At 36.9% G+C, this 19,164-nt stretch overlaps 5 protein-coding genes across 14 annotated transcripts; 2 read left to right on the top strand and 3 right to left on the bottom strand.

The window, feature by feature from the left end:
* LOC104781534 (40S ribosomal protein S26-3-like) lies at positions 5,174-6,528 on the top strand. Its single transcript, XM_010506237.2, has 5 exons — positions 5,174-5,280; positions 5,396-5,488; positions 5,583-5,667; positions 5,780-5,913; positions 6,275-6,528. Exons 1-5 carry the CDS (start codon positions 5,278-5,280, stop codon positions 6,350-6,352), a joined length of 393 nt encoding a protein of 130 aa, XP_010504539.1. The 5' UTR covers positions 5,174-5,277; the 3' UTR covers positions 6,353-6,528.
* LOC104781533 (tRNA (guanine(26)-N(2))-dimethyltransferase-like) lies at positions 6,651-8,477 on the bottom strand. Its single transcript, XM_010506236.2, is given in 6 exon segments — positions 6,651-6,845; positions 6,941-7,003; positions 7,097-7,397; positions 7,499-7,659; positions 7,661-7,700; positions 7,843-8,477. Coding segments are annotated over 6 exon segments (1,305 nt in total). The 3' UTR covers positions 6,651-6,740.
* LOC104781532 lies at positions 8,674-12,929 on the top strand. Of its 10 annotated transcripts, none has more exons than XM_010506232.2 (10): positions 8,674-8,691; positions 9,701-9,771; positions 10,131-10,453; positions 10,531-10,710; positions 10,804-10,896; positions 11,004-11,186; positions 11,274-11,376; positions 11,467-11,649; positions 11,750-12,240; positions 12,333-12,929. In XM_010506232.2, the coding sequence occupies exons 3-10, from the start codon at positions 10,205-10,207 to the stop codon at positions 12,693-12,695; spliced, it is 1,845 nt and encodes a 614-aa protein (XP_010504534.1). In that variant the 5' UTR covers positions 8,674-8,691; positions 9,701-9,771; positions 10,131-10,204; the 3' UTR covers positions 12,696-12,929. The 10 variants fall into 10 exon arrangements, with proteins under 10 accessions (XP_010504534.1, XP_010504537.1, XP_019100361.1 ...); XM_010506235.2 differs by lacking the exon at positions 8,674-8,691 and adding an exon at positions 8,713-8,879 and having other exon boundaries at positions 11,470-11,649; XM_019244816.1 differs by lacking the exon at positions 8,674-8,691 and adding an exon at positions 8,713-8,879.
* Positions 12,959-15,967, bottom strand: LOC104781530 (alpha-galactosidase 3). Its single transcript, XM_010506228.2, has 14 exons — positions 15,650-15,967; positions 15,450-15,508; positions 15,281-15,337; positions 15,150-15,184; positions 14,862-14,965; positions 14,683-14,755; positions 14,463-14,521; positions 14,313-14,378; positions 14,145-14,228; positions 13,926-13,990; positions 13,751-13,833; positions 13,583-13,673; positions 13,423-13,481; positions 12,959-13,329 (listed from the first exon to the last, which is right to left on the bottom strand). The coding sequence occupies exons 1-14, from the start codon at positions 15,871-15,873 to the stop codon at positions 13,078-13,080; spliced, it is 1,311 nt and encodes a 436-aa protein (XP_010504530.1). The 5' UTR covers positions 15,874-15,967; the 3' UTR covers positions 12,959-13,077.
* Positions 16,200-18,760, bottom strand: LOC104781529 (cysteine--tRNA ligase 1, cytoplasmic). The gene is made up of 7 exons (XM_010506227.2): positions 18,538-18,760; positions 18,248-18,311; positions 17,947-18,108; positions 17,639-17,809; positions 17,271-17,552; positions 17,053-17,178; positions 16,200-16,961 (listed from the first exon to the last, which is right to left on the bottom strand). Exons 1-7 carry the CDS (start codon positions 18,714-18,716, stop codon positions 16,335-16,337), a joined length of 1,611 nt encoding a protein of 536 aa, XP_010504529.1. The 5' UTR covers positions 18,717-18,760; the 3' UTR covers positions 16,200-16,334.

Genomic DNA, 19,164 nt, shown 5'->3' with positions numbered 1-19,164 from the left:
TGCGGGTAGGGGATGAGTTGTATCTTGCAAGTAGATTCGTAGCGAATGCAATATCTGGTCTAGTGCAATTTGCAAGATACATGAGTCCACATATAGCACTCATAGAAGGTACTTCGGGACCAAGTATTTTCTCGTTATTTCCACAAGGTCTGAATGGATCACTATCGACATTCAGAGATCTATTTACCATTGGAGTACTCAAAGGAGTCGCTTTGTCCATATTAAAGCACTTTAAAATCTTTTTCGTATAATTTGATTGATGCACAAATATTCCATCTTGGAAATGTTCTATTTGGAGCCCAAGACAAAATTTAGTCTTTCTAATATCTTTCATTTCGAACTCTTCTTTCATATGAGTTCTTGCATCATCAATCTCCTTTTGAGTTCCAATTATATTCAGATCATCAACATATACACCAATGATCACAAATCCCGATGGAGATTTCTTTATAAAGACGCATGGGCATATTTCATTATTAACATACCTTTTTTCCAATAGGTATTCGCTTAAGCGATTATACCACATACGCCCGGATTGTTTTAATCCGTAAAAAGATCGCTGTAATTTGATCGCACAAATTTCATTAGACTTAGAGTCTAATGCCTCAGGAATCTTAAATCTTTCTGGGATTTTCATGTATATATCATTATCCAATGATCCATATAAATATGCTGTCACTACATCCATAAGGTACATTTCTAAATTCATAGAAGCCGTTAGACTCATTAAGTACCTGAATGTAATTGCATCCATGACTGGAGAATATGTTTCTTCATAATCAACTCCAGGTCTTTGAGAAAAACCTTGTGCAACAAGTCGGGCTTTATATCGTGTTATTTCATCTTTCTCATTTCTTTTTCGCACAAATACCCACTTACAACCAACAGGTTTTATATCTTTAGATGCAGTGACAAGAGGTCCAGAGACATTTTTTTTATTGAGGGAGAGCAATTCAAGTTGCATAGCCTTTCTCCATTTCTCCCAATCAGGCCTATGTTGGCATTCTGATATGGACCTTGGATCTGATTCGTCTTTTTCATGATCGATCTCTTTAGATACAAAAAAGAGAATATTCCATTATCATTATCGATTTCATCTCTATACCATAACATTCCGTTTTGGGCATAGTTAATAGAAACCTCATATTTTTCTGTATCATCCTGAGGACTTTTCTCTTTATTTGGTTCTTCTTGAACCTTTTCATCTCCCATTTTCTTTTTCTTTCGTGGATTTTTATCTTTAGAGCCCATTGTCCTCCCCCTTTTCAATTGAACTTTAGGTTCATTAGCTTTACTTCCATCAAGTTCCTCTGTAGGAATTTCAACTCTTGATGGTGCATTTGCCGCGGGGATATATGACTTTGTCACCCTTTTTGTATCTATGAACGCATCTAGTAATTGATTTGCCAAATTTTATAAATGTACAATTTTCTGAACTTCTAGCTCACGTTGATTTGTAGGGGAGTCAAGATATATCAAAGATGGTGTATACCATGTAATATATTTTGGTACTTGTTTAATTCCTCCTCCTAACGCTGGAAATTCATCTTCATTAAAATGGCAATAGGCAAAACGTGCCGTAAACATATCACCAGTTTGCGGTTCAAGATATCGAATTATACTCGGAGATGCATAACCGACATATATACCCAATCTCCTCTGTGGTCCCATTTTTGTTCTTTGCGGTGGGGCTATAGGAACATAAACCGCACATCCAAAAATACAGAGATAGGATATGTTTGGCTCTTGGCCAGATGTTAATTGTAAAGGGGAATATTGATTATATGCGCTTGGTCGTATTTGGACCAATGCCGCAGCATGCAATATAGCATGACGCCATATAGAAATTGAAAGCTTTGTTCTCAATATTAACGGTCTAGCAATGAGTTGTAGCCGTTTAATCAAAGATTCAGCCATGCCATTTTGTGTATGAACATGAGGAACCGGATGCTTCACATCGATTCCTATTGACATACAATAGTCATTGAAAGCTTGTGAAGTGAATTCACCAGCATTATCAAGTCTGACTTTTTTATGGCATAATCAGGGAATTGAACTTTCAACCTGATTATTTGGGCAATGAATTTTGCGAAGGCCGTGTTTCGTGTTGTCAATAGACACACATGTGACCATCTACTAGATGCGTCAATTATTACCATAAAATAACGAAACGGCCCACATGAAGGGTGGATAGATCCACATATATCACCATGTATTCTCTCTAAGAACAATGGTGATTCATTCCCAATTTTGGCTGGCCATGGCCGAATTATGAGTTTTTCTTGAGAACATGCATCACATGAAAACTCATCAGATCTAAAAATCTTTTGGTTCTTCAATGGATGGCCATTAGAATTTTGCACAATTTTTTGCATCATGACTGAACCACGATGTCCAAGTCTTTCATGCCATATCTTAAATGTACTAGTAAACTTAGAGTTTACTGTAACATAAGATGCAAAATTATTTATTCTTGTGCAATACAATCCAAAGGATAACATTTGCAATTCTTCCAATATATGTTTCTCCTTAGATGTTATGCAAAGATATTCAATGCCATTCTTATTCAGAGTCTCTATATGATATCCATTTCTTCGGATATCTCTAAAACTAATCAAGTTTCTATGAGACTTGAGACAATATAATGCATCAATTTCAAATTTTGTTCCTCTTGACATTGAAAAACTGGCTTTTCCAGAGCCTATAATAATCTTTGCATTACCACATATAGTGCTCACGCTTCTAGCGGAATCTTTTATTTTGAGAGAGGAGAAATATTTTTTCTCTTTAAGTATTGAGTGTGTTGTAGCACTGTCTGCTAGACATATATCTCCATCCTCAATTTCAAAATTTGACATTTTCTGAGATAAAATATTTATAAAATAAACATTAATAAAATAACATAAAGTCTTACAAAAAAGCTTATTATATATTACAATAAACCTACTATTCAAAAAAACATTTGTTAAAACATAAAGTACATATCAAACTATGACAAAGCATATCATGGCATATAGGCTTTATTCGCATGATTTTCCGTTTTCATTATCAACAAGAAAATCTGCTATATCAAGATGAGGTTCATCGTTTAGGCCATGGAAAGAAGGTCCAACTTCATCATAGATGAGGTTGGTCTCAACATCCCTTTCTTTTGCCTTTTGGGATGCTTGGTACAGATCGGCCAAATGTTTTGGAATACGACAGGTCTGATACCAATGTCCTTTCATGCCGCATCTGTAACAAGTACTTGCACTTTGTTTCTTTATAACGCGACCAACATTATTGATTTGAAGATGCTTGTTGGTTTTTCTTGTGTTGAAGTCATTAGGAGAGAAACCTCTTCTTCTTCCTCGTCCACGACCTTCTCCACGACCTCCTTCACGACCATGACCACGGCCTCGACCGCGTCCGCGTCCACGTCCTCGACCGCGTCCGCGTCCACGTCCTCGCCCTTGCCAATTATTATAGCTAGATGTAGCAACATTCACTTCTGAAAGTGGAGCTGATCCAGTTGGACGGGTTTGATGATTTATCATCACGAGCTCATTATTTTGTTCAGCAACATGCAGAACTTGCATTAATTCAGAATATCGAGTATACCCTCTTTCTCGATATTGTTGTTGCAGGAGTACATTTGAAGGATGGAAAGTTTGGAATGTTTTCTCGATCATATCATAATCGGAAACTTCTTCTCCGCAGAGAGCCATCCTTGAAGTGATTCCGAACAAAGCGGAATTGTACTCACTTACACTTTTGTAATCCTGAAACCTCAGGTTTAGCCATTCATGTTTGGCTTTTGGTAAGATCACATACTTTTCGTGATCAAACCTATCCTTGAGCGCGATCCAGAGATTTGTAGGATTTTCTCTCGTGATGTATTCATTTTTTAAACCATCGTGGAGATGGTGACGCAAGAACATCATGGTTCTTGCTTTTTCCTCTTCTAACCCCGTTTCTGACGGATCAAGAGTTTTGAGAAGTCCATTCCCTTTCAGATAGAATTTTACATCTAATGCCCATGTCATATAATTTTTCCCAGAGACATCAAGGGCGGTGAATTCAAGCTTTGCCAAGTTTGACATGATTACTATATAAATAATAAAACAATTTGTTAAATATAAAATTTTATGAAATAATTTTGTAAAATCTTGTTTTAGCAATAAATATAAACTATAAAAAAAATTATAAGCTATATAATATATTCATAAATTAAAACAATCATTTTAGGAGGCATAGCCTTCCATATGATTTATAATATATAGATCTGAACATATGATCTAGGAGGCAGAGCCTACCATTAGATCAAGAATGTAGATCTAAATGATCAAGGAGACAAAACCTACCATTAGATCAAGAAATATATATAGTCTTTTACTCTATAAATAATATATATAGTAATATGCATATAAACTAATTAAATTAAATTAAATTTAAACAAATTTAACAAAACTTAAATCTTACCTCAAATTGATGATGTATCACAAATCTCTTATGCTTAAACTTGTAACGGATCGAGAGTCGTTCGTGCTGATAACGTGTTGTGAATTATAACTACAAATATACTTATATGTGTTTATAATACTTTGTAAATAGAATGAGAAATAATAAAGTGAGAGAGAGGGAGGAGCAGCGAGAATGAGAGTGAGAGAGATTAGGGACAAGAGAAACAAAGAGTAGTAGAAGACAAGAGAGGAATGTGAACAATAGAGTTTATTATGTTTTGTTCCTTACTCTCCTACATATATCACCATTAAACACTAACACTTCTTTCTATTTATAGTGAAGTAAATAAAACATGATTCACCAACTTATTAGTTTTGGTAATGACAAGTGTTAACACTACAAATATTGTGTAACACTACATGAATAAATGTAATGACATGTGTGTTGTGATGGAATAATCACACATGTGTTTTACAATAAGATAGAAATTTTTCCACTACTCTACAAATCCAAATGTTTTTTTTAATAAATTAAAAAATCTGTATAATCCGTTTTAATATCATCATCTATCTCCTCAACAAATTAGACAACTGGTTTATTTGTATTTGGCGGCCCGTTTGCTAGAAAAACTTGAAGCAGATATGGGAGTGAAATGGGTCAAACAAAGGCCCAAATAAGTCAATAGTCAAATAAAACCCTAAACGGAAATGGTCGGCATATATTTAAAGATTGTTCCGCGAATTTTAGGGTTACTGCAATCTTCTGCTTCCTTGTCGCCGCCGCATCAAAGAGAACTGAAGCAAAGAGGAGGCTTGTATCTCTCTGCTGCACAACATGGCAAGTCTCCTCTCCTTCTTTGATTAGATTCATCGTTTAGAACACATAGTCAAGCTCACAGTGACTTTGGAAAGCAAAATTGTGTATTGAATTCGAGTTTGTTTTGTTGTTTTAGACTTTCAAACGTAGGAATGGTGGAAGGAACAAGCACAACCGTGGTCATGTGAACCCAATCAGGTGTTCCAACTGTGGAAAATGCTGCCCCAAGGTTCGATATCCCTGTTCATCCTTTTCTCGATACTATGATTTGGCTAACAATTGAAAATGTATTTGGTCTCATTTTGGTTCTCTTTGTTTAATAGGATAAGGCGATCAAGAGATTTATCGTCAGAAACATTGTTGAGCAAGCTGCCATTAGAGATGTTCAAGAAGCTAGCGTCTACGATGGTATGTGTTGCTTCCTCATTACGCATTGTTTGATTGTATTTGTTTTTTTTTTTTTACCATTTTGGAATTGGGTGTGTTAATTTGATTTATAAATGTTGTTTTGGATTGGTAGGTTACACTCTCCCAAAGCTTTACGCTAAGATGCAATACTGTGTCTCATGTGCTATCCACTCTCACGTTGTGAGAGTCCGATCCACCACCAACCGTAGAATTCGTACCCCTCCACCTCGTTTTGCCAGACGCAAGGTTAGCTCTTCTATACACTCATTTCAATTAAGACTTATCTTTGTTTCCTTTTGATTGTTCTTGTTGTGATTGTGTATTTCAGCAAATCAGTTTTGCATAATCTATCTTGTCTTCTAATAATAATTTGGAACTTCAATTGGTTTGAAGTAGAATACTGTATCTGCATTTAGTGTAGATTCAGCTGATTAGTTAATGTCGCTGATTTTGATACATCTTGGGAATTAGGTTAGAAGGGTTTGCTCCACAGATTACGCTGTATCTTATATTGAATAGTTGTTTCAATCTCTATTCTTGACCTGATGCGAAAGTTGACATTGTTGTAATCTCTTGACCTGATACAAAAAATCATAAATTGTTATAGGAGGATACTCCCAAGCCAGGACAACCTGGTCAGGCTCCTCGCCCCGCTGGTGGTGCACCTGCTGCTCCTCGTGCCTGAAGACTTTAAGAAGCTTGCAACCCAAAACTGTTTCTATTCTAGTTTCAGTTTCCTTTTTGTCTGAAATTTTTGAAGATGTTTTCTACATTTTGCTATAGATGATTTCGCCACATGAAGCTTTAAATGTTTTAGACCAATTTTTTTTTTCAGTTTATTTGACTTTACTCTTCCGATTCTTTTTGATTAGTGCAACGTGATACCCTTTGGTTGAAGACAAGTATGAATGACGAAGGTTTCACTCATTCTTTAACGATTTGGTATCTCCTAAGTTGTAGTAAGCTGACTGAGCTTTGTAAAGTAGAAACAGGAAGAAACCGAGATTACTGAAATTATCTACCAAAACAGTTACCAAAATTCTGTTCCACAAAAGAAAAATGTAGCAAAAAGGTCAACTCTTCAAATTATCTTGGGCAATCTTTACAAAGATTGACATGGGACAATCTGTCTTGAGAGCATTGGGTATAATGTGAGATCTGCTAACAGCATATCCCTCCTGCAAAAAATAAAAAATGCAGAGTCTTTTAGCTTTGTACTTTCACATCAGTTTCTTCAGAGATCAAAGCTGTGAGAATTCAGTTACTAGTTTACCTTAACTAGTGCACTCATCATCTTCTTCAACGGAGGTGAGTTCATCTTTGCACGGCTGGCCATCTAATACAAAGTAAACAAATCCTTATCATGTAATGTGGATGAAATACGTCCTTTCTTATCAATGCAATTAAATCATTATGGGTTTTAGAGGACCTCATCCATTTTGGTGTATCCAGGTGGTAGTCTTGGATCGCTCTCTTCAATCATTATGCTGAGAAGCTTCTCCAGATCCATCCCCGTGCCTTCACCGACCCATCCCAACTCCTTTGCCAATTCCAGCATTTCCGTCACATACGACGCATCATGAAGCGGTCCAAGCCACATTGGTCCTGACACAACCAGTGAAGAAGAAGCCTTTGTATCACTGCAGTGACATCCCATCAAACCAAGTTCATCAAATCTCAATGTATGAGAATGGCCACATAGATTACAGTGCGTGACAAAACCATAGTTCCTGCAGTTAAAAGACACAAGAAAACTCCAATTACAAAAGCAACATAACCAACAATATTCGAATCCAATTAGTCAGATTCAGAACGAAAAAAAAAACAAAACCTGTCCTCATGTAGTTTCCCACGGTGAACCCTCAGCATGACTCGAAATACAGGTCCATGATAAGAATAGTACGAGAAAAGGGGCGTAACATGATAACCAAGTAGAGCAGCCTCTCTCACTGCTCCACCTATAAGCATCCTTAGCCCAATCTCATTACCAAAAAGGCATTGGCCGAATAAATGCTCCATAGGCTGCTAAAGAACTACATCAAAACAAACCAAGAAATGTTTAAACTTCCAAACCTCCTTCCTTAGTCCCTAAATCATAGCATGTTCCCAAAATTGTTACTAATTAACCAATGAACCCAGTAAACAAAACCAGAAGAGTAAAGCTTTTTGACTCACTTATAAGGTCGGTGACCACCAGAAGAGTAACCATCTGTTGAAGTCAAGTAAAGCAAACCGCCCAATCTCAATGTATTAAACGCATCTCTCAAAAAAGACGAATCATTCCCAAACGAATCAATGTCAATCATATCGAAGAAATCAGCAACCATGTACCGCTCAATCATGGCTTTATTAGCCAACAGATGCGTCACAACCCATCTCCTCTCGTCTCGAGTACCTCTCTCCACTCTACTCAAATTATCAGTAATCACCTTCCGATTATCATCGTTGGCGTCGTTGGCCATCACGAAATCAGCATCAGCCTCCACAAGATAACGAAGCGACCTAATTCCGCATCCGCACATCGCGTCCAGCACCCGTAAGGTTCCATTAGATCTCTTGTGAAGCGTCGCTGACAACACGCCGAGGTCTCGTCCTGTAGCGCTTTCGTGGCGGAAAAAAGTCTCTCCAGGTTCGAATTCGAGATCCCTCACAATCTGAACCTCGGATTTCACGAGAACGGGATGAGATCTCCGTTTCGAGCTCTTGAATCGAGCTGAATTTGGGGATTTACATCTAGGGTTTTGAGATTTGTGCAGAGTGAGAGAAGAAGAGGAAGAAGATAGGGTTTTAGGAGAGAGAGTTAACATCATAGCGGGAAAAAAAATTCTGATTTTTTTTTTTTAATAATCGTTTTATCTAAACTAATTAGTCACCATCCGAAATAAAGCCACGTGTACGGATAAGATGAAACCTCGTATTAGTAAGCCACGTCATCAAGTTTATCGTCTACAGTAGATACCACGAAAAGATACGATACGCTTTCTTTCCCATTCATGGAATTAGAGTTTCTGTTTCTGGATTAGGGTTTGTTTTTTTTTTTTTTTTTTTTTTTTTTTTTTTTTTTTTTTTTGACTATGATTACTACTAAGACTGAGAGACAACGATGAAGAAGAAGAAAAAAGAAGATTCAATTTTTTTTTTTTTTAATTGGGCTGAAATTTATTTGACTGGGGCAGGGGAAGTTAATTTACAAACATGGCAGATTGATTTAGGTCTTCACTATTATAAACCTTCCATATTTCTTTTTATAATTTTTTTTTTTATAAAGTATGCATTACTCTCTCTATTCCTCCTGCATTAGATGTTGTTGTTGATAATTCTTCTCCTCTCTTTGTTTTTAAACAAAAAAAAATTATTATTTCGGTTTCTTCTCGATTGATCAATGAATACAACAAATAGGTATCCCAAAAAAAAAAAAAAAAAAAAAATCTTTTCCGTTTTATTTTACTCATATCTGTTTCTCTTTGTTTCTTTCGAAGATTTTGTTTTCTTTGGGTTTGAAATTGTGTCTGGTGTAACGTTTGTTTATACTCTCATTCATAAGATCTTAACAAAAAAAAAAAAAGCTGGAATTTTTTTTGTCTTGAGGTGAATTAATTGTTGTTTGGTCTCTTTAGAGCAATTCCAATGAATAGAAGAAGCATAATTTACATCAAAATCTTCATTTTTTTTTGTTTTTTTGATGAGATAACAATAATTTTTGTGGGATAATTTTTTGTGATTGGTGTAGATTTGGGTGTTATATTGAATTCGGATTATTGTTGATTGAGAAAGAACAAACAAAAAGATTGTTATTTCGCGTGAATCTCGTTTTTTTTTCTCTTTTTGGGGGGTTTTCTCTTTTGTCTTTAGTCATCTTCGTGGTCCTTGTTTTAGCTGATGAAACCAGAACCAAGAGTTAGAGATTTTCACAATGCCGTATTATTTTCCTGTGTAACAATGTTATTTCGATTCGTTACAATCTTTAAACCCTTTGTTTCAAGTTTTGATTTTTTTTGTTTTTGTTTTTTCTGTTTGTTCTTAATTGTCGCAGGAATTAAAAGCCTCTTGAATATTCACAGATTAGCTCCAAGGAATCTCTGGACAAATGGACTAAAACCGCAGGTAGGTAACTCTCTTTCAATACTTAAAACCTCGACATTTTTTATTAAACCTAAACTCTTTGATGGTCGGAAGGAAGCTTTAATCATCCGTAGCTATCTCTGTTCTGTGTTTTGTTCGTCCTTGGGAAGATAAACATACTACATTCACTATTGACATGCTCTGTTTTTTTCTTTGGTCTCTTGCTTAGGATATATAGGTACGAATCACTTAACTAACTATCCTTCCCTATTTCTAGCTTAAGCAATTAGACAACCAAGCTTTTACCTTTCACTTCATTTGTTTTGCTTGAACATTTTGCTTTTGTATCCTCTTCATTATCTAATATATTGTAATATTTCTATACGTTATGTGGTTTGTAGATGTCACTTTAGTGGTTCGTTGGGTTGAGTATTCCTGTATTATCAACCTGAAGTTAGTTTGAAGTTATGCTCACATGGGTGATATTATTCAAGAAAGATTGTCAGTTTCATCGTCTTCGTCTTCTTCATCATCCTCATTGTCACTACCAACAGCTCAACATAAAGGGAATTCATTGCCAATAGATAGGGAGTCTTGGATGATTGCAGAGCAGAGAGCTCATGAGATACTTTGCACTATCCAACCTGTCGTTGTTTCAGACAGAAGTAGGAATGAGATCATTGATTATGTAAGATCTCTTATCAAGAGTCATGATGGAATTGAGGTTAGAAACCCTGCTTCTCTTGCTGACACGCTATACAACCTTTACGTCTGTTAACTTTCAATGGGAACTTGTTACAGGTCTTTGCATTTGGTTCGGTGCCTCTTAAAACCTATCTTCCAGATGGAGACATTGATCTGACGGTCCTAACTAAGCAAAATATGGATGACGATTTTTATGGACAATTGTGCAATAAGCTTCAAAATGAAGACAGCGAGTCTGAATTCCAGGCAACAGGTGTTCAATTTATCCCTGCACAGGTTTGTTTGTTTGTTTATAGCCTTTTGGTTTCGGTTTTGTATTTTCTTGGTTGCCCAAAATTTTCCTTAAGAAAGTTTGCTGATTTATGATAGGTCAAGGTCATAAAATGCAATATCAGGAACATTGCTGTGGATATCTCTTTTAATCAAACGGCAGGTCTCTGTGCTTTATGTTTTCTGGAACAGGTACCATCATCTATTCAAAAATCAGGCTCTAGAAGTCCACTAAATCGATCATTGCATATCTTTGATACTTAATTATTGGTTAATCTTCTGGTTTTATGTATCCTCAGATTGACCAACTCTTTGGGAGAGATCATCTTTTCAAGCGTAGCATCATCTTAGTTAAAGCTTGGTGCTACTACGAGAGTCGAATTCTTGGTGCGAACACTGGATTGATCTCAACATATGCATTGGCAGTACTAGTCTTGCACATCATCAACCTATTCCATTCATCATTATCCGGACCTTTAGCGGTAACCACTCTTTTTCTGAAGCTTTAGCATCGTTTACAATAAGTGATATATGCAAAAGATGAGATTACAGTCATTATCTTTCAACAGGTTCTGTATAAGTTCTTGGATTATTATGGTTCATTTGATTGGAGCAACTACTGTATCAGTGTCAGTGGTCGTGTGCCAATATCCTCCCTGCCAGAACTTATGGGTAAGCATGATGCCAAAAATCACAGACACTTCTCTATGTGGCATTCTCTCTATTTGACATTTTGATTGCTCTCTCTCTCTACCTTTCCAGCAGTTTCTCCAGCAAATGAGCATGACTTATTGCTTGACGAGAAGTTTTTAAGAGACTGTGTAGAGTTATATTCTGCTTCAACTAAAGCTGTTGAAGGGAATGGTCTTGAATTTCCTATCAAACCTCTCAATATAGTTGATCCTCTAAAGCACAGCAACAACCTTGGAAAAAGTGTTACACAAGGTAATTTTTTGATGTAACCAATATAGCGTTTGTCAAAATGTTCATTTTCTTAAATATAGCAGTTGTCAAAAGGTTCATTTTCTTAAAAATATTTTGTTAGGAAATGTCCAACGATTAAGACATGCTTTTACACATGGAGCTCGAAAGCTCAGAGATGTTCTTTCACTACCTGGTGAAAGCATGGGATGGAGACTGGAGAGATTCTTTCGTAACTCTTTGGAGAGGAATGGTAAGGGTCAAAGGCAAGATGTAAATGATCCCGTTACTGCGTTTGGTACTGGAAGATCAGAATTATCTGAACTTAGTGGAGATTTCGAAGGTTACTTTGAAAGACTTGTGTATGGGCAAATGTATCATGGCTATAGCGTACCTGGAACATTTCAGCATAGCTATATCCCGGTGAATTCTCAAGTTAAGGACCAGAGTGGTTGGGATATCGTTCGTGACCTTGTGAGTTGTCGAAAGAACGAGTTTTATCTGAGAGGTCTCAATGTATCAACCTCAGTGCAGCCTTTTCCTCTGCACTCTTTAACTAATGGCTGTCAAAACATGAGAAAGAGGAGAGGAACCGGCACTTATATTCCTGACATGGTACGCGATTAACCCCACTGACCGACTTTTTGGCTTAAAATTTAAATTGTCGCTGCAAGCTTCTGAATTGCTTTGCTCATTGGTTGTTGCAGAGTCGACAGTTATACTCTGACAGGTTCAGAGACTCGAGTAGGAGAAACGCATCGGCTCATCATTTAAAAACTTCCGCTAAGACAATAGATGATGAGAAAGCCAGTAGTTGCTGCGATCTTTCTGGTGAAGTGTCTACTTCTTGTACCGGTAACAAAGGAGAAGAATGTGTGAGACCAGAGGCTTGTACTGACCCAGATCAGCCTGTGCTCAAATCTCCAAGATGTGTGAATCCGCAGATAGATGAAAATTGCCAATCTCCACCACCAGAAAACCTAGTAGATGCTATATCTTCAAGCACGTTGGTATTGGAAAATGGCAAAGAAGAGAACAGCAGATCCTCCGAAACCATGAACGGTTCTTGACTTTTAGAGACTGTGACCAAACCTTTGGTTGATATCTTCATATAACCCTCAGGACAAACTCTATTTAGGATTCAAAAGATACAACAGAAACTTAATTATGTTGTTGACCAATGTTTTATTAGAGATCTCTTTTTCATTGTTATTAGGACGGAACATACAACAGTGGTATAGATTAGCAGTTGTTTTTGGCTATTTGTCTTTTGTTTGGAATCAATGTCCTGAAGATCTGCTGAATATTACTTTGTTCTTGTGCCAATTTGCAGAGAGAGTAACATACATTTATTCACTATGAAAGTTGTCTTGAGTTACTTTTCACGTGTTACATAATACACAACGAGTATACAAGGCAATCTTTGAGATTTGAATGCCTCGCCACAAAGAACTATACATCAGAGTGTGATTCTGTCTGGGGAGTGAGAACGTACATATGACAGTCGTGTGCGTCTACTTGTGCTTCAAACGAAACAGAAGCATTATCTGTTACATCTTTGTGCTGCCACAAGTCCCTTACTGAGACGCTAATCGTAGATTCAAGACCGATTAGATCCCATGATGCTGTAATGGTTGCAGGCTCAGAGCAACGGTTCCAGAGAGCAATTACCATACGGTCGCCAGTTAAAGGTCCTGACCACACCTGCAATGAAACAGTTATCACCAATTTGAGTCCTCAAGTTTGTTTTTCTGCTTTTTCTATTAGTCTGATAATTTACTGGCTCCCAATTCAAACCTGCTGACAATTATCATCTCCATTGGCTTGAAGTTTCCTTCCTTGAACACCAAGTGGGTCTGCAACCAGAAATGTTCTCAGATTCTCGTTCTTTGCCAATGAATATGTGGACAATCATGTATACAGTGAAGCTAACAAGTCAATAAATATTAGAATTCACCTTGGTTAACAGCGATAACTTCCTTATTGCTCAAAATCTCAAAAGTTTCCGCGGTCATGTTTCTTATATCACAACCAATCAAAAGTGGTGCCTGCAAGAGAGCTACAAGGATGAGATGAAGTCGAGGACATCAACGAAAATGAAGAAGCCATGAAATTAGTTACACACTTTCATCAAAGCCCAAATGCTAAAATGACCTCGATACTCCTCATATGTCATCCCTCCATTCCCTACTTCCAACATATCCGGATCTAAGGCAATGGGAACAATTGTGATCAATACTTCAGTGTACTAGTTCTTACTATAGCAGAACATTTTTTTCAGATCTTAAATGACTGCTTACCATTCCAACCACCAGGTCCAGCATAAGCAGCCCACTTGTTATTCAAATCAGCAATTGTAATCATACTTTCATAAACATAAAAGAAAGTAAAGCAATCAGATCATGATTTAAACAAACCAATCCCTCTCCATGCAAATCAATGATCATACTACTCAAATGACAAGATCTTCATTAAAAGAAAATGAAATACAAGATTTATCTAACGCAATGAGATTTCACCTTGCCCATGTATCATTGATGTCCTCAGTTGTGCGCCAACTGTTTCCAACTTCTTTTGCCCACAAGGCAGGATCATCATCACCCCTGTATACGCAAAAGAAATTGGTAAAATAAATGGTACTAAAGGTACCATTCACAAAACGAAAAAAAGACATTTTGAGTATGTACCATTCACAAAGCGAATAAAAGATTGAGCGACCAGTCGCGTTCAGAGCATCACGCATGGGAGGGTATCTAGAAAGCATAAACCATATCAAGTCATTCAAAAACTTATACCAAAGATTAATGGTACCATATCAAATTTTATAAAGATCAAACCTTTTGATTGGTTTTATTCCCAGGTTGAAACAGTTGTCATATTTCAGATAATCCACACCCTGGAAATCAAGTCGACCAATGAGAAACCAAAACAAAGATACCACCAAATATCAAAAACACTGTGATCTTGTATGTAACTAAAGATACAATATCTCAACATGATTAACTTGAATAGCTCATTGACAACTGAAAGTTCGAACGACATTGGCTGAAAACTAACCCAAGAAGCAAAAATGTCTGCATCATCCACTTCATGGAAAAGGGATCCAGGACGAACTTGACACGTGAAAACGCTGAAAGAAAGAAAGAAATATCCAGAACAGAAACATGAGAAGACCACATCATATAATTTCATCGAGCGTATAACACACCAAAAGAGGGACATGAATAATAACCTACCCAGCATCAGAATATATACCGAGTTTAAGACCTTTTGAATGAACATAATCAGCAAGAAGTTTAATTCCCGATGGGAAGGTTTCCGGATGAGGAACCAATTGACCCTGATTTACAAAACAAAAACGTAGGCAATAAGCATCTAACGTCTAATGTGATTTATAAAGTCACAGTGAAAATCACTTCAGGACAGGAGCTCACTAGAGAGTATTTTCGAGCATAAAAAGAAGAAATTAACCACAGAAGTCAGACCAGCAAATTCTACTGAAGTAATAATACAAGCAATCTTACCTTTGAATCGCGTAACAAATTGGACCAACAATCATCTGCAACAAACAAAAAACTTGTGAAACGTTAAAGCAGTAAGCTTTGATCTCAGATAGACAAAATATGAAGAGACAGGTCCAAGGGTACACAAATACCAATATTGACATGAATATATCCTAAATCCGCCAAGCCAGAGGAGACCAAAGCATCAGCTGTTAATTATAGTAAGTACAATATATCATCAACACAAATGAACAATAAAAAATTTCAAAAAAGAAAGATGAAACATGTGAGTAGAAGCTATCAAACAAAAGAAAGATTTACCAGTTTCCTTAATGACCGTTTCATTGATATTGCAAGCAAAGAAGTTCCAGCTGTTCCATCTGTCGATTAACAAAGCACAACTCCAATGAGACAGATTCAAAAATTTCAACTTTACAACAAATTGGGACATAAAATTGGCTCCTTTCACATTTAAGCAGAAACCCCCAAAAAAATCCAAAAAGCTAATTACTTGAACCTACCCCATTTGTGGAGTTCGAGCGAGGCCATTGTTAAGCTGCAAGCGTCCGTACATAGAAGTATCATAGATCGAATTGAATGATTTGCTGAAGACCAACCCACCAGTATTGCTCTGCAACAACGGAGCTTTGACTCTCCCTGCGATCGACTGAGAGACCAAAACAGACAAAGAAAAGAGCCCAACGAGGAACAAGACTAAATCTTTCATCTTCTTGACAATCGCCATTAGTCAAGACACGAAAATGGCTACTAGATAAATGGAGTCGTATCGATATCTCCAACTCCAAAAGAGTTTGATAGAGTATAATAACTAGTTCCAGAATATGCTTATGAATCATCTTATTATATCGTTTTCATTACTTAAATTTATATAAAAAATGTAATTTAATCTGTCCCATTTAGTTTGAGTGTTACATACGAATTGCTCTTGAGTTATAAGCCATTTACTGTATTTGTATTAGATTTCATTTAATTAACCAACGTTTTTAACAAAATGTGTTTACATATAAAAACGATTAAAGAATTGGTGATCCAATTACCACGTTTTCTGATGGTTACTGACACACGGATTCAGAACATGATTTGTGTGTGTGGTACAAAGTTTATCAAAAATTAAGATAACCAGTGCTATTATCTATACTCTAACACAGTCTGTCTAAACTCTAAGCAAATGCTGAAATAAGAGTTTCAACGACTATAGAAGAAGAAGCCTACGAAAATAAACATGATAGCAAAAATAAAGGCGGTCTTGCCTAAACCGAATTTAGGCTTCAAAATCAAAGGGGTGGCGGGTCTCCAGACAGTTCCTCCAAGTGTATCCTCCAGGTAGATTCCTTTAACTGCCAACGACTCTCTGATCTTATCACTTCTCTTAAACTGTTTATTCTTCCGCGCCATTTTCCTTTCTTCAATCCTCCGCAAGACCTCTTCTTCTCCCATTCCTGCTCTTGTTAATGCCTTTTGTTTCATCTCTTTCAAAAACTCGGTGTAGCTTACAGTCGTGAGCAAACCAAGCACGTCAAGAACTTCCCTCACTGCTTTCTCAACCTCCACCAGTGACACGACAAGCGACATCCGCTGCTTCTTCTGCATTTTCTTGAGCTTGGTGATTGAAACGTTGATGATTTTCATTGCGTCTTGGAAAGCACCCGTGAGTATATGGGCAGTGTTCAAGTCGTTTGACATTTTTGTTTCAAACTCACTCTTCACCTTCTTTATAATGTCTTTGGCTTCTGCAGTCTGTACAGCCTTTCCAACACCTTCACTCATTTCTTCTTGATATGGCGATAGAGCTTTAACAAGGTCTTCTAACGTCTGAATAAACAAAGATTACAGGGTTAGGGTTAGGCAAAATTCAATCAGTGTTTCCTTAAGAGATGCTAATCAAATTGTAGAGGCACTGCACCTGATAAACACTATATAAAGCATCTGATGAACTCTCTAGCTGCCACACCGAATAGTTCAGAGAGGAACGGTACTGTGCACTCATCAAGAAGTGTCTCAGAGCCAGTGAATGATACTTAACCGTGATCTACACAGATTCAACAATTTTGCATTAGCCATGAGAAAACACACACCCAAAGAAGACTCAATTTATAATAGTGGAACAAATAAGAAACATACCTCTCTGATCGTAAAAAAGTTGTTCAGTGATTTTCCCATCTTCACATTGTTGTTGGTTACATGTCCATTATGTAACCAATAACTCACACCACTATCTTCACAAGCAGCACATGTCTGTGCAATCTCATTCTCATGGTGCGGGAATTTCAGATCTGCACCACCACCATGAATGTCAAATCTCGGAGACAAGTAATGAGCACTCATGGCGCTGCACTCAATGTGCCATCCTGGTCTTCCCGGACCCCAAGGACTCTCCCAACTTGGTTCACCAGCTTTTGCAGCCTGCATAAATTTCAGCATAAACTTCAATTGCTCTAGTTTCATGACTCAGATAAGAATTCAAAAAAATATAAATTAACTTGTCTAACCTTCCATAATGCAAAGTCAGCAGGATTGCGCTTCCTTGAGTCAACAGCAACACGCTTACCAGCTTGAGTATGATCCAGCCGTTGCCCAGATAATTGACCGTAATTTGGTGATTTATCAACAGAGAAGAACACATCACCACCCACTGCATACCCACACCCGTTCTCAATGATCTGTATAGCAAGGAAGCATGTGGATCAAATTCTTTACTGACAACTATAGCATGATCATTAATTATACCACCATCTTTGAACAAATAACATAACAGGAAACCAAAAAAAAAAAAAGAAGAAGAAAGAAGACAGCAAACCTTTTCAATCATCTTAATAATGAGCTCCATATGGTCACTGACACGAGGCTGGTGAGTGGGAAGGAGGCACTGAAGAGCAGCCATATCTACAAGATACTCCTCGCAAAAGCGACTACTCAAAGCTAATGGGTTCTCTCCACACTTGTTAGCTTTGTCAATCACCTGCACAGGTCCAATATTTTCAGATTTTTAGAAAGTTGTGAACCTAAATCATACACAAGGGCCAATATTAATCAAAGGAAGGAGAACAGAGGAGTGTTCTCATTGCCCTAGTTTCAAGACGCAGGGAAAAAGGCCATACCTTGTCATCAACATCAGTAAAATTTCGAACATAAGTAACCTCATAGCCCAAGTGCCTTAGGTATCTGCATAACCAAACCAGAACAACATTAGAGAGATATATATACCAACTTCAAAGAAAAGAAAGAAGAAACCAAAAGCTCCAAGCTTGGTACATTGTTTATCAAAATCAGAGAAGAAACTAAAACAACAGACACAGAACAGTTTCAAAGTATCGTTTTTTTAAAAATTATTTTCCTCAAAACCAAACGCGAAATCGGAAAGTGTAAGGAGGAGAAAATATGAGAGGACCTGTAAAGAAGGTCAAAGGAGACGGCGGCACGAGCGTGGCCAAGATGGCTGAAATCGTAGGAGGTGATACCGCAGACATACATTCCGATCTTGCCAGGATTGATGGGTTTTAAAACTTCCTTCAGTTGAGTCATCGTGTTGTACAATGTCAACTCCGACTTCTCCTTCTCCACCTCCATCTCTCACACTCTTTGGAATGACTCTTGTCTCGTGTATTCTTCTTCTCTTCTCTGGAAAATATAAAAAGCTTCCACCAAAATCAATAACCTTTTATTCTTAATAAATAATAAAAAAAAAAAAAGAGATTTTGCTTTAAAAACCCTAGATTTTACTAAAGTTTCCATTTTTCTATTTAGTAAAGTTAATATTATTTTCTGACCCCTAGAAAAAGACAATTTTTTAAAATGGCAACGAATAATTTTATTTTAACAAAGGTGCCTAAATTAATCAATGGAAAAATAATTGTCAGCTACTTAAAGTATACGCCAACATATAGTTACACATACAAATAATATAAATATCTTATTAACTATGTGAACTATTGTCATCACATAAGAACATCTATAAATAAATATAGGTTATGTGTACAACACTATAAACATTTGAGGTTGGCCAGAATCCGGCATT

The sequence above is a fragment of the Camelina sativa genome, chromosome 4 (genome assembly GCF_000633955.1).
Source record: "Camelina sativa cultivar DH55 chromosome 4, Cs, whole genome shotgun sequence".
NCBI classification, from domain to species: domain Eukaryota; kingdom Viridiplantae; phylum Streptophyta; class Magnoliopsida; order Brassicales; family Brassicaceae; genus Camelina; species Camelina sativa.
Note: the sequence above shows the minus strand (reverse complement) of the source record. Positions and strands in the feature narration are given on the sequence as shown.

Bases quoted from the DNA above. Each gene is read 5' to 3' on its own strand.
- LOC104781534 (XM_010506237.2), top strand. The intron at 5,668-5,779 runs GTATGTGTTGCT...TTGGATTGGTAG, and splicing joins AGAAGCTAGCGTCTACGATG to GTTACACTCTCCCAAAGCTT. The intron at 5,914-6,274 runs GTTAGCTCTTCT...AAATTGTTATAG, and splicing joins CTCGTTTTGCCAGACGCAAG to GAGGATACTCCCAAGCCAGG.
- LOC104781532 (XM_010506232.2), top strand. From the start codon at position 10,205: ATGGGTGATATTATTCAAGAAAGATTGTCAGTTTCATCGTCTTCGTCT. The intron at 11,377-11,466 runs GTAAGCATGATG...CTACCTTTCCAG, and splicing joins CTCCCTGCCAGAACTTATGG to CAGTTTCTCCAGCAAATGAG. The intron at 11,650-11,749 runs GTAATTTTTTGA...ATATTTTGTTAG, and splicing joins TGGAAAAAGTGTTACACAAG to GAAATGTCCAACGATTAAGA.
- LOC104781530 (XM_010506228.2), bottom strand. From the start codon at position 15,873: ATGGCGATTGTCAAGAAGATGAAAGATTTAGTCTTGTTCCTCGTTGGG. The intron at 15,338-15,449 runs GTAAATCTTTCT...TATAATTAACAG, and splicing joins AACGGTCATTAAGGAAACTG to CTGATGCTTTGGTCTCCTCT. The intron at 15,185-15,280 runs GTATTTGTGTAC...TGTTTGTTGCAG, and splicing joins ATATATTCATGTCAATATTG to ATGATTGTTGGTCCAATTTG.
- LOC104781529 (XM_010506227.2), bottom strand. From the start codon at position 18,716: ATGGAGGTGGAGAAGGAGAAGTCGGAGTTGACATTGTACAACACGATG. The intron at 17,810-17,946 runs GTTTGCTGTCTT...CTTGCTATACAG, and splicing joins TTATTAAGATGATTGAAAAG to ATCATTGAGAACGGGTGTGG. The intron at 17,553-17,638 runs GTTAGACAAGTT...AAATTTATGCAG, and splicing joins CTGACTTTGCATTATGGAAG to GCTGCAAAAGCTGGTGAACC.